The following is a 14,893-nucleotide window of genomic DNA, read 5'->3' as shown; positions in this document are numbered from 1 at the left end:
GAAACCCTGTACAGGGTCGCTATGGGTCGGAACCGACTCGACGGCACTTAACAACAACAACAACAAATGATTTCACAATATAGTTAAATATAATAAATTTTATCCAAAATATGCAATCAAAAGGTTTAAGTACACAGTAGGACCTTTTTTTTTTTTTTTTTACCTAATATACCTTTCCAAATATTTTAAATCATCTGAATGGTATGGAACACACCTTACCAACTATGAAATATTAATATTTATGGCTCCTTTAAAAGTACTTCATAATAAAGAGCATGAAAACGCAGTATCTTGATAACTGATTTTCTCCCATGTTTCAAATAGGTTGATATACATGTCATTTGTGTAGAGACTCACATTAACAATATATTATACTCATCATATTGCTCAAATTTTAACTTGGTAGATGGCAACAGAGAAGGCAGTTATCAATGAACAGTAGAGATTTTGTTGTGATACTTTTGTTTTGTTTTAAATGAAGAATGTTATTTTTTAAAGCAAAAGTAAACCAAATTTAAGTATTCCTTTCAGAATCTGTGTAGGAGCTCTCTGTAGGAGTATTGTATGAAAGCATTTCCTGGGTATAATATGATATTAAATGATCAAATATCCATTCCTAATGTCAATCAAGTACAAATATATTACAGTTACATTTTATCTAAAAATAGCATTGTTCTAGATAACTTTTATGGTGTATTTAGCAATTTCTTTTCAAACATATTTACAAATACCTTTAGGTGTTATTAAAAATATACTTGCAACCTATGTACATGCATGCATGTATTCATAATAGGTAGATAATTGTACATTGTTTTATATTTCAAGTGTAACTGCTACAATTGTAAGCTGTACTATGATACTATAATAATTTGCATTACCTTTGGTCAAATAAAGATGCATTTTATGATGTATCTTAGTTGATCAACATTACATGTATCCCATAGGAAAACATGAAATTTTCAAAACTGTAAAGAATTCATTTGATAACTGGGTTCCTGTGTACTAAGACTGTAGAGGTAAAGACTTGTGCAAGCATTTTTCATTCATTCAGAGATAGTTTACTGTTTTTTCAGCGCTGTCAAGACAGTTCTGACTCACTGTGAACCTGTATAGGGTTTCTGAGGAGTGGCTAGTGAGTTTGAATCACTGACCTTGTGGTTAGCAGTCCAGTGCTTATCTTACAGTGCCACATTAGGACCCTCTCTGGAACATAAGTTACCTTTAAAAAATTTTTAAATATGATAGAATAAAACGAGTGTGTTTGAACTAAAGGTCAAAAGGCATGAGACCCCGTCTAAAGTCCGTTGGTTCCTTTCTCTTTCACTTTGACCCTAATTTTCCTCTTGCAGAAAATGAAATTTTCTCTTGTAAATTTTCTCTTATATTTCTAAGTATAAATATTCAGGAATATGATTGTGTTGCTTTAGGTTTCCCTTTGTCATTTATTAAAACTACTCATTACATTATATTTAGTACTAATCTTACCTGTATACACTTATCGCTTGTTTTGATTATTTAAAGATACAAAAACGAACTAAATACTCTTTAAACCGTTTACGCATTAGCAAAAGACAATAAACTTAATTGAAGAAAGCTGCTCCAAAGTGAAATCAGCTAATGGGTAAGGCCAAACACCTTTTGTTTATTTTTCAGATTTCTCTTACCTCTTTGCAGTAGGAAAATAGCGAGAACATGAAGACCCGTCCCAGGCACAGTACGGGTCCCTGGCGAGGCAGCACTCGGCACAGGCTTTCCCATAAATATCACATCTGTGTAAAGGAAGTTGGGTTACCCCAGCAGTCGAACCAATATACAGTTGTTGCTGTGGAGAAAGGTCACTGTTAGCACAAAAATTATCTTGTTTTTCAAAACCCTTTTTTCTTAAAAGACAGTTTTGTTTGTACATAACCTACCAAAATATAATTACGGGTTTTAATAAAGAACTACCATTATTGATAGATTCTTCAAAGGTCTGGTAGATAATGTGACAGTTTAAAATCGAGCAAGATCAAAATCTAAATACATAATCAAAACAGGTATCTTTTATAAGTATAACAAAGGAAACTAAAGAAACAGTATAATGTTCAAATTGATTAACCATTATCTCTGTATTGCTATGTATTCCTATAGGTCTTGAGGAGGTAATAATTTGCTTCTGAATCATGGGGGTTTAATTATCTTGCCTGTGAAGTAGGCTGTCTTGAAATAAGAAGGGAAGGAACATAATTTGTTGCACTTGAAAACATTTTCTACAGCAAGATTTTACTCTTGTACAGTCTCAAGGAAGACTTCTTTAAACAAAACAATAAACTACTTACTTCTCATTGAAATATCATCAATGAGGGAAACTAAGCATAATCTGACTGTTGCAGAGTCCTAACTAAAAGATATGGTAGTACTAGAAAACATTGGATTAGGCTCTTGGGGACCTGGATTTCTGTTTTTTCCCTACATTAACTCTGTGTGTTCTTTCCTCTTTTTCCTTCATGTACCATATCTAACCCATGATTTCCCATTAGTTTTAATTCCAAGATATTGTACATGATTGGAAAAAAGCCATAGAGATCTTAACTTCCTCATAAACATATATAACTAGATGCTTGTTTGTTTGTTAATGTGTATGATTTATTTGTTGTTGTTTCTGTTGAGAAATTACACAGCAAAATAGACACCAAGCCAACAGTTCCTACATGTACAGCTATTTTCATGTTGTTGGGTACATTCTTTGACTTGTATCACCATTCTCACCCTCCTTTTCTATTTTAGTTTTTATTGTGAATTGACTGAAAGTTTACAGGGTAGATCATCAGTTTTATATTCAATGAGTCATATTTTGTTTTATTGCAATGATTACAATCCCCTCCATCTACCATCGATCAATAGTATTTAACCTCTATCACTTTTTATTTCAATGTACACAAACAAAACAGAAAATACATATTCATTTAAATATCCAAAGGGCACACTTTGCAAGCCAACAATCATTTAAATATCCAAAGGGCACACTTTGCAAGCCAATCTCTTGTCCGTAGACACACAGCCTAATTAAATGCTTGAACCTACATCTGGATAAAATTTCCACAATGTCATTATACTTAAAATGACACTGGAGGAGTACCTGAATAAGGCAGAATGGTGGAATGTTAAAAACAACAGTTTTCTAGTCACCACTAATTCAGATTTTCAGTATACGGTAGCATTATGGTTACGAATCGGGCTGCGAACCGCAAAGTCAGCAGTTCGAAACTACCAGCTGTTCCGCGGGAGAACAATGAGGCTTTCTGCTCCCGTAAAGATTTACAGCCTCGGAAACCCTGTACAGGGTCACTATGAGTCGGAACCGACTCCACGGCACATCACCAGCACCAGCATATTTTTAATGCCTATAACAAAGGTGATCCAAAGTAGCATGTTGTTGTCAATGTTAAGTGCTGGCAAGTCGGTGTTGACTGATATTGACCCTGTATAGGGTTTCCAAGGAGTGGCTGGTGGGTTTTAAAGTTGACCTTGGGGTTAATTTATCCTACAGAGCCACACCACGACCCTCCAATGTACTACATCAGCTACAAATTTACATAAAAACAAAACTCGGCAAAATTTATCGGCATAATTGATGCAACTGCTCTCTTTTCTTAGACTGAAAAAATGAGAAAGGATAACCAGGGGGGCAAAAAAAAAAGAAGAAGACGACAGCTGCTGTGAAGTTGATTCGGATTCGTGGAAACATAAAGTTTTCAGTAGCTGATTTTTCAGAAGTAGTGACTCTGGGTGTCCAAAATTTTGGTTAGCTGCGGAGTGCATTAATCTTTTGTACCACCAAGCTTTGCTGTTGTTAAGTGCTGTCGAGTCGATTCTGATCCATAGTGACCCTAATAGGGTTTCGGAGGAGCAGCTGGTGAGTTTGACCCACTAACCTTGCAGTTCAAACCCACTTTGCAGTCCAGCGCATTAACCCACAACACATGACGTCAAATGTCCCCTTGTGGAATTCCTGAGTAATTGTGTTATTTTGTTTTTAAGTGTTGCCAGTTTGTTCCGACTTATAGCGACCCTGTATTATAGAACATTTAAAATACATTTCTGAGATCTTTTTCATGCTTGTTATTATGTGTTTAAATCTGTCACTACAATTAGTGGAGGGTTACAGACAAGTTCTTTCATTGATACACTTGTGTTAGTCTAATTGTTGATGTTAAGTGTCGTCGAGTTGGTCCAGATCCATAGCGACCCTGTATAGGGTTTCCGATGAACAGCTGGTGAGCTTGAACCGACATTGCAATTCAAATGGCTTTGCAGTCTGGCGCATTAATCCACAGTGCCACACCAGGACTTCATTAGAGTGCCTTAAAGTAATATCTAATCAAAATACTGGCTTCTATGGGCTCCTGGTCTGGTGCTGTAGGATCAGCACTGGACTGAGAACCACAAGGTAGGCAGTTCAAACCTACCAGCAGCTCCTTGGAAACCCTATACAGGGTCACTATGAGTTGGAACTACCTCGATGGCACTTACCAACAACAACAACATGGGCATCTGCTGGACCAGTTAATTTCAGACTTGTTTTTGTTACCCAAACTCAAAAGAACATTGAAAAGGAATGCATTTTGAGTCCTGTGTTGTTTTTAAGTATAATCAAGTCAGTTCTGACTCATAGTGACCCTGTATAGGGCTTCTGAGAAGTGGTTGGTGAGTTTGAACCACCAACCTTGCAGTTCAACAGATTCCCTGGAGAAAGGCAAAATTGTCATTTTGGTGTGGTGTAAATCAAAGTATGGGGAAAGCTTGGAGAGATGAATATACCATGTTCAGAAGAGGGGGTAAGAAATCTGTTCTAGGACTACGAACTTTAAATAAGAATGCAGTCATTAAGACCATGGTGACCTTTGGGCTAGACTGTGGAACTGGTGGGACAGAAAATGGGAATAGAACTCTTTTTGAGCTGGCCATGCATCACATAGTGTCTGCCTATGTCTGCTGGGTTGGGTGCTTGATTTGCAAAATCAAATAAAGAAAACCTCATTTTCACTAAAATGAGTACAGGTTGGATTTCTTGAATGTTTGTCTGTATTGACAAATATTAAGATTTGTCAGAACTAGTGACAAATTTCAATTTGATGATAAATTTTAAGAAGTAACAGAAGTAGTTTAAAAGGAGTAGCAATATCTGGAAGCATAGCTGATATTGGTGAATATGTGCATACACATTTGTGTTTTGTATTTGTAACAATTTTTATGAAATGACTGAGCAACGTAGTCATACTTAATCTAAAAATCTGTATGTTTGGTCAAAATCTCATAAGAAGTAAGAGCAAAATGATCACTTCAAGATTTTATGAAGACTATGGTACTTTAAATGCATCAGACCATAAAGCCATTTGAACTGCAAGGTCGGCAGTTCAAGCTCAGCAGCTCCTCCTTGGAAACCCTATACAGGATTGCTAGGGGTTGGAATCGACTCAACAGCAGTTAACAACAACAACAACATGCTACTTTGAAGAGTCCTGGTGTGGTGCTGTGGGTTAATGCACCGAACTGCAAGGTCAGTTTGAATGGCAAGCTTGGTAGTTTAAGCTTACCAGACACTTCTTGATGTTTGGTAACCGTATTCAAGTTGCTATGAGTCAGATCGCACTGGACAGTACTTAAGAATAACAATGCTACTTTATAAAAGAGCTGTTAAATCTAAAACTGTCATACCCCTTTAGGAAAGAAACAGAGAGATGATCAATAGGAGGAATGTTGTTGCTGTTAAATGCCATCAATTCAGTGCCAACTCATACTGATCTTGTTTGTATAGGGTTTCCAAGAAGCGGCTGGTGAATTTGAACCACCGAACTTGTGGTTCAAAACGACCTTGCAGTCCAGTGCTTTATCCCACAGTTCCATAGGAGGAATAGAAAAACCAAATTATGGTAACTGAAATTACTGTAATGAAATCTAAATCTAAAGTCTGTGGAACAAATGTCAAAAATGATATATAACTCAGTGTCCAGTTTTCATTTTACATTTATTCTGCAGTATTATTAATGATGTGCAAAAATAATTATGCTATCCAAATGAAAAATAGGGAAGGCTTACAGGCACCACTAAGCATAATCCAGTTACTAACAAGGAACCTGATGTGCTCTTTCTGCCCAATTTAACATCACCACAGGCTTTTACACTATCCCCCTAACAATCATGGGCCATAAGCAAGAAATGAGTCCATTTATCCAGAAAATGAGCTGCATGCAACTTTACTTGTCCTTCTTGAAACAACTACCCCACTTGTAAAATGCCCATAAACATACATGGAATTGAGTCATAGCTCATTGAAATATAATCTCCAGTAGTGGACAATGAGGGCTATGGAAATTTTCTTCTACAAACTTCCTGATATTTTAAATTGACACACTGGTTTTGTTGATGATAAATTGTATTGCATTTAATATTCAATAGTTTTTAGGTAACTTTACTAATTTTACGGCAGAAAGAACTGTTCTTTAAAAATAGTCATGGAAGTAATGTAATTAAGATCAACGATGAAGTCAGGCAAAGAATAAATAAATGATCTTTAAAATCATTATGGGAAAAGATATCCCCATCTAGCTTCCATTCTGAAAACCCTAGATTTCCTTGCCAACATCTGACAACTTTTGGATTATAAGAACAGATGAACACCTACTTAGGACGTTTAAGGTAACAGTAAAAGGGTAATAGTATCTGCACTCTGAATTTCTCTAAATACCATGGAGATTATCAATCTATTTTGAAATATCTGTGTGAAAAGGATACACATTAAAATTTAATGGCACCATATTTTAGGTGATAAAGCTGGTCAGAAACAAACATAAACAGTTCAGAAATAAAATTAATCAAATGATTCATATATTTTATAATTTTATATGTAAGTTTTTACTATATAGTGAGAGTTGCCCTATTCCTTTTGGATTTTTTTTCTTAATGTCATATTACACAATAATTAGGCAGCTTTGAATCTACATTTATTTTATAGAATTTATATCAGGGAAAGGAATCCTGGTGTGGCACTGTAGTTTAATGCACTGGACTGCAAAGTCAGTTTGAACCACAAGTTCAGCAGTTCAAGCTCACCAGTTTCTCCTCAGAAACACTATATAGGGTCATTGTGAGTTGGAATCCACTCAACAGCACTTAACAACAACGGCAACATATTGGGGCAATATAATTTATTAGAATTGAAACTATATCTATTTTGCCAACATCATGTAGCATTGCAAAGTCATTTGTTCTACTTATGTGTCTTGCTAAACCATCCATTAAATCTGAATGAGAGGACTTAAAGCCATATATTTTTCTCTAGCACACAATACTACTGAAAACATAAAATCAACATTTTCAAGTTCCTCCAAATATGTATAATCCAGTACATAAATTATATATAGCCTACAAAGTGTAGTTTTTATATCTAATTAAAAACTTAATAATGAAATTATAAATTTATAGTTTGAAATGTTCATTAATGTTTTATTGATGTATGTTTTTAAATGTATATGTGTGTGTAGAAAGAGGGAGGAAAGGAAAGAAAGGAAGCAACAGAGAAAGAATATAAAGAATCAGAATAGAAGAAAACAACCATTGGAAAATATATTACAATGACCACATATAAATTCTATAAATAAATATTTACAACAAATAATAATCTGTGATATATGTTTATAAGTATATTTCATATTTAGATTATCCAAAACCATATGTTATAATGTTTGGCCATATGAAATTGATCAAAAGCAAGGGGAGCAATGACAATTATTGTTGGTTTTCATTGTATTTGTTGTTGCTGTTTAGTGCCATTGAGTTGGTTCCAACTCATAGTGACCCTGTAAAGGGTTTCCAAGGAGCAGCTGGTGGTTTAAATCACCGACCTTGTGGTTCACACTCCAGTGCCGATCCTACAGCACACCACCAAAAAAATAGCAGTATTAATACTATAAAGTTACTTAATGAACCGTATTAATTTTATAGTATTAATAAATCCATAAAACTTGAGAGATGATAAATATATCTGAAAATCACAATATTTGAAAGACAAAAATAACAAAAGATACACAATAGATTGTAATACTTAGCGAGTATACCTGTTTTGTAGAAAGCTCCATTGCTGAAATAGTAATTGGCTCCTAAGGAAGAAAAATAAATATGTGAATATTTGTTCAATTAGAAAAATCAGTTATCAATCAATTAGCGGATCAATTAAAAGTTAATTAAGCAGCTCACAAGACACTCACATATGTTTTAAAGGAGATAACTTTAGTGCCCACAAGAAGTGGGAAATAAGATATATGAGGGAAACGATATAGAGAAATATCAAATATTAGGAGCAGACAAGAATGAGTCAACGTTTTCTGGCCAAAGACCAACAGGAACACACCTGTAGTTGACCACAATGAGTACTGATCACTGCAGTAGGGAGAATACACACGATAGGGTACCACTGGCCACTCAGTAAGAGGGTATGGGAAGGTGTTAGTGCATTGGGCTTGTGTTAAGTGATCTGAAGAATTTGAGGAAAGGTTTGAGGAAGCAAGGTTTTGCTCTGAGTTGTTATTGTTGTTGTTAAATGTCTTTTCATCAGTTCCCACTCACAGAAACCCTGCATGGGGTTTCTAAGGATTTAAATCTTTGCGGTAGCAAAAAGTCTCATCAGTCTCCTGTGGAGCAGCTGGTGGGCTCAAACCATCAACCTTATGGTTGCCAGTCCATTGCTTATCCAATGTAACCACCACACTCCCTTGCTCTGGAGTGCATGCTGTAACAAAGCAGGGGTAATTCTATGCTCACTTAACTTAATAAATCTTATTGAGAAGAAAGAAAGAGCAGACAGAGGCTAAAGCTGTGATAGGTAAAGAAACAGCAATCGCTCATATTAGACAGGATTAAGAGATGTTTGGTCATTTTTGTGGCTTGGAAAAAATTCATGTTTTTATCTGTGCTCAGACATGTCTTGATTCACCATGGTCTCAGGGTGACCTTGTCTGATTTAGTGTTGTGTGAATATTTTTATGTTCAACTGTAGAACACCGTTGCCTGAGAATGTGAGAAAAGCTCCTAACATCACACAGTGTGAGGGTGCTGATAGTACTAGGTCAGTTCCCAGCTACAAGGACTGTGAGAGCTCAGTTAAAGGAGATTATTTTATTATTATTTAAAAGGTTTAAAAAAAAAATTTTTTTAAATGTTTAATAAAAAAAAAAAACCTAAACTCCAGGAGTTAGGAAACATAATCTTTCCAATTCCTATCAAAAGGCTGATATTGAGGAGTAACAACCAAAAAAGTAACAACCACCAAATCACTTAAGTATTCTTGGACAAACATAGACCACCAAAGTCTATACATCTGAATGTGTTACTTTACGTCATTTTTTATTCACTTTCAGTGAACTGCATTCCATCAAACAAAAGCAGTTTATAAAGAGATTGCAACTTGTAGAGGGAGCTAATGAGAAAAAGTCTTATGTGGGTAGAATAATCTTGAAAGCCTCATTGTATAGGTGACAGAACTCAGCCTTGAAGGAAGTATAACTATATGATTCAAGCTGCCTGACCTCTTTCCACCTCGGTTTTCTCATCTGAACAATGGGGATGATAGTTCTTTCTCACAGGATTATTGAGAGGATTAAATCAGTTAATGCATGTACAACGTACAACACTTTTCAAATGGTGTATAGTGTTGATTCTCTCTCTCTCACACACACAAATATATAGCCTTTAATTCATTTATAGCTATCTAGAAATATACCTCATTTATCTTGTGTCTTGTGATTTACACTCCATACCCCAAAGCATGTTGTTGTTGTTGTTAAGTGTCATTGAGTCGGTACCGACCCATAGCGACCCTGTACAGGGTTTCCGAGGGTGTAAATCCTTACGGGAGTAGAAAGCCTCATCTTTCTCCCGCGGAGCGGCAGGTAGTTTCGAACCGCTGACCTTAAGGTTCGCAGCCCGATTCGTAACCACTACGCTACCAGAGCATAGTTTGGGTAAAATCTTGTTTTCAGGTAAAGAGCAAGAGTGAAGGAATCGAGAAGTGAGAGAAAGAAGGAAGAAACAATAAAATATGGCACATTATGGAAGTCACTGTTGTTGTTGTTAAGTGTCATTGAGGTGGGTCCAATTTAAAGCCATCCTTATAGTGTTTCCAAGGTTTGGACTGCAAATCTTGTGGTTTGCAGTCTGGTTCAGATCCTATAGTGCCACACCACAAGACCATGCAAGTTTGTTGTTGTTGTTAGGTTCCATTGAGTCGGTATTGACTCATAGTGACCTTATGCACAGCAGAACAAAACACTGCCTGATCCTGGGCCAACCTCACTATCGTTGCCACGCTAGAGCCCATTGATGCTGCCACTTTGCCAATCCATCTTGCTGGGGGTCTTCCTCTTTTTCTCTGGTCCTCCACCTTACCAAATATGATAACCTTCCCAGTGACTGGTCCCTCCTGACAATATGTCTGAAGTATGAGAGATGAAGTTTGGCCATTCTGGCCTCCAAGGAGCACTCTGGCTGCACTTCTTCCAAAACGGATGTTGGTTCTTTTGGCAGCCCACGGCACTTTCAATATCCTCCTCCAACACCATAACTCAAAAGCATCAATTCTTCTACGATCTTCCTTATTTACTATGCAGCTTTCATATGCATATGAGGTTACTGAAAATACCATGGCTTGGGTCAGATGCACCTTAGTATTCAAGCTGACATCATTGTTCTTCAACATTTTAAAAAGGTCTTGTGCAGCAGATTTGCCTAATCATTTGATTTCTTGACTGCTGCTTCCATGAGTGTTGATAGTTGATCCAAGAAAAATGAAGTCCTTGACAACCTTAATCTTTTCTCCATTGATAAGAATGTTGTTTATTGGTCCAATGTTGAGGATTTTTGTTCTTTTTACATTGAGGTGCAATCCATACTGAAGGCTGTGCTCTTTGATTTTCATCAGTAAATATTTTAAGTCGTCTTCACTTTCAGCAAGCAAGGTTGTATCATTTGCATATCGCAGGTTGTTAATGAGTCTTCCTCCAATCCTGATGCCATGTTTCTTTTCATATAACCCAGCTTCTTGGATTATTTGCTCAGCATACAGGTTGAATAAGTATGGTGAAAGAATACAACCCTGTAGCACACCTTTCTTAATTTTAAACCATTCAGTGTTCCCATATACTGATTGAAAAACTGCCTCTTGTTTCATGTTCAGATCCCCCATGAGCACAATTAAGTGTTCTGGAATACTCATACTTTGCAATGTTATCCGTAGCTTGTCATGAGCCACACAATCTAAAGTTTTTGCATAGTCAATAAAGCACAGATAAACATCTTTCTGATATTCTCTGCTCTCAGCCAAGATCCATTGGACAGCAGCAATGATATCCCTTATTCCACGGCCTCTTCTGAATCTGGCTTGGAAGTCAATACTAAGAGCAAATCTGAGAAGAATTGATAATAACACTTGAAATTGTTGACTGAGTTGTGTACCAAGAGAAGTATTGATTCATGGACTTCCATTCCTCATTGGCTGTACCTGGGATGTCAAATCTCCCACACCCTTTGCTACGACACTTAACTTGCCTATTGCCTCCCCTCAGAGAAGCCTAGAGGCAGAAAGTGAGAAACTCACTGCAAAAATTAGAGGTGAGGCACAAAGGATGTGAGGAAGGGCAGCCAAGTTATCACACATAGTGATTGTCTTCCTCATTTGGCAAAGGAGATTTTTACGATTTAGTTCATTGACACATCTCTAGCACCTGTGTGTCTGGTAGTTATAATTTCCCAATAAATATTTATTAAATGAGTGAATTAATTCTTTCAATTTCTTCAATTTACCCCATGATGCTCTTTTCTTCCATTCAATTTTTAGATATGATAAATACATTAATCTTCTAAAAAGTCTTTCTAGTTTGGCTAAAGTCTATTGGAAAATAATGGAAATATTCTATACTCAGTTATGTTTAATTATACATCTTCCATTTAAGCTTACTCACCCCTTTGAGCACTAAGGTTATACCCTTAAACTAGATGGGTGAGTTCATCCTCAGATGCAGAAATTACAAAGCACTATTTACTTTTTTACTGTGTTAGTGTTACTGGACTTCTTTGTTCTATACGGTACTGCTGATCATTCATTTAATTTTGATTTCATCTTAAATTCTATTATGACTTGAACACCTTTATTGAATATTTCTTCTTAGTCTTTTTCACAGTCCTTTTCCCATCCTTCAACTATTCTGAAAATGTTCACCTCTCCTTGCCCATTCTTATTTCATTTATTAGAATGCCACTCCTCTTTCTGGTAGAGCTTAATCACTCATCAATTTAATTACTTCCAATGTTCTGAACAATTAGAAAACTCCATTTTAAACTTTTAAGTCTGTACTAAGAGCAGAATTTTTAAAATAAATTTAAGACAATTTTCCTGAGACACAAATGAGATAACAGATTTAGAATATAAATTAATATAATGGAGTAATATCATTCTGTAATTTTCCATTTTCATAACTTAACTAATAACATACATAATTTTTCTAAGGGAATTATTATCAGTCATAAAGACTACCATGGAAGGAATGTCCACTGGGCCTAATTTTCCCTATAAAGAGACAGGATCTTTTGAATTTAGTACAATCAAATATTAAAAATCAAGATGACAATTTGCCACAGATTTTCAATTTTAAAAGATAAAGCTCAGGATTGCATTTACATTTTCATAATATTGGAATCAATTAACCAAAACAAACAAAAAAAAAAAACAGAAGAAATGTTTCCTTCTCACCCTTTAATTCCAACTGTTTCATATGAGAAATATTTATGTGGCTATATAAGCATCTAACTTCATGCAAGCTTGCATGAAACAAATTTTGTAGTCAATCTTTAATGAAGGAATTTTTTAGGTAAAGAACTAATAACTAATGTTAACTGACTAAAAGTTAGTGATGTCTAATTTCTTAAAAATAAGTTGACACTATCAATACTCCAGAGTCCTGGAGTGGTGCCAGTGGGTTAATGTGCTCGACTGCAAAGTTGGTTTGAACTGAAAGATTGATAGTTCAAACTCACCAGTTGCTCCCCGGTAACTTAACAACATCACCACCAGCACCAATCAATACATTTCATGTTCGTTGACAATGTACAATGTCAAATAACTATGTTTTTCATGAAAACATCAAATGTATATGAAAACAAACTGTTTTATAGTCCTGGTGTGGCGCTGTGGATTAATACTTTAGACTACAAATTCAGTTTGAACTGCAATGTCGGCAGTTCAAGCTCACCAGCCACTCCTCAGAAAACGCTATACAAGGTCTCTATGAGTTGGAACAGACTCGATGGCACCTAACAACAACAAATTCATAAATTGTAAAACATAAATATTGACACAAATAGACACAAGACTGCATTGCATTATATTATATTTCAACATCTTTTAATTAGGATCCTAGAATCCCTTAAGTAAAGGAAATTTATTAATTTATTTATTTTGACCAGGGCATTAAAAGAGTTTGAAATAAGATGTGCGGCATGCTGCCTGTGGTTGAAATTTAATAGGCAATATAATATGGTGACATCCATTTAAATGAGCTATGTTTTCTTCTGAGAAAGAGCTGGTGGTGACTCTCACTTCTGTTTAAGACAGATGTAGCTTCATAAGCACTTTTTCATGAAATATGTTTTAATTGCAAATTTAACTCATGTTCGAGTATAAATGAAATAAAAAAAAAAAAAACTTAGCATCTTTTCAAGATTTTCTATGACTCCAATTTACCATTTCCCTTCAGATATTTTAATCTAGTTCTTATTAAACGCTTGCACTTGTAAAGCGTTTGAACCTGCTGATCCCAGGAGAATTGTACACAGCTCACTGATCTAAGCCCGTGAACCCTCCCTTAGAATTAGTTAATAGAGTAGGCTTGGGAAGTATCAATTATGTTTTACATTTGAATAAAAATTAAACTCTTTCATTTGTTTGCTCAGCTGTTCATGGAATATTGCATAAATTGGGTTTAAAATGCCTGTGTTATCTTGCAATCCTTTGCAGTCAATAGGACTATAAATAAACCACATTGTGCTAAGAATACTGCAACACACTTGATGTAATACACTTGATTGCCTCAAAAGTAAGAGCCTCTTTGGTCTGGAGAGGAAGTTCCACACTGGCTAGTTAAAGCGAAAATCAGCATACGGTAGGTTTTCCTATCTTTTAAAAATGCCTTTTATAAAGATAAAGATGTGAAATTTTTAGGATTTCAAAAGATTTTCATGTGTATTGTTAACAATATCTAGCATATTGTGTCACTGTTGTTAAGTGCCATTGAGTCAGTTCCAACTCATAGCAACCCTGTATAGAGCTTCCAAGGTATAGCCAGTTACTTTTTGGTTAGCAGTCAAGTGTTTATACTACAGCATCACACCAGGACTTTATTTCTTAGTAATATTTATTTCAAAAGCACATCAATACAGTAATCTCTGTCATGAGATGAAGAAATTAAGGCCCAATAGACTTTAACCAACTTTTCAGAACAACAGTATATGTGATTCAAATTCAGATCTATGGTTGCAAATTATATTTGGAATTGTGTTTAGAATACAAGTACTTTAATGCCATTTTTAATGGTTAACAACAATTCAAAGTCATTTCTAGACTCCTGTACCAATGCCAATTTTATTTCATCTCTTATTACCTATTAAAATTTGTATTCTAAAATGGAAATTTTTATTACCAAGGTATATTTTTCTTTCTATACTCTTATTAGGATTCAATTTCACCCAGAATAGAAGTATCTTGGATGTAATCAAAACCGCTGGAATGTTCTGTGATTAGCCAAGGGTGTTTTCCTAAAACCAACCTCAAGATAGCAATGAACATAGTACTGGCTTTAATTCAGGA

The 14,893-nt window shown here is 35.4% G+C and overlaps 1 protein-coding gene across 1 annotated transcript in view; it reads right to left on the bottom strand.

Annotated features, from left to right (window-relative positions):
* The window catches only part of SEMA3A (sema domain, immunoglobulin domain (Ig), short basic domain, secreted, (semaphorin) 3A), a 324,888-nt gene that overhangs the window by 39,628 nt on the left and 270,367 nt on the right, over positions 1 to 14,893 (bottom strand). Inside the window, exons 13-14 of the mRNA XM_006834338.1 lie at positions 8,097 to 8,138; positions 1,665 to 1,822 (exon numbers count right to left, since the gene is read on the bottom strand). Of these exons, the coding sequence (XP_006834401.1) occupies positions 1,665 to 1,822; positions 8,097 to 8,138 (200 nt within the window). The remainder of the gene's footprint in view (positions 1 to 1,664; positions 1,823 to 8,096; positions 8,139 to 14,893) is intronic.

Source organism: Chrysochloris asiatica, unplaced genomic scaffold (assembly GCF_000296735.1).
Source record: "Chrysochloris asiatica unplaced genomic scaffold, ChrAsi1.0 scaffold00010, whole genome shotgun sequence".
NCBI classification, from domain to species: Eukaryota; Metazoa; Chordata; class Mammalia; order Afrosoricida; family Chrysochloridae; genus Chrysochloris; species Chrysochloris asiatica.
This window is presented reverse-complemented; position numbering and strand designations above follow the sequence as displayed.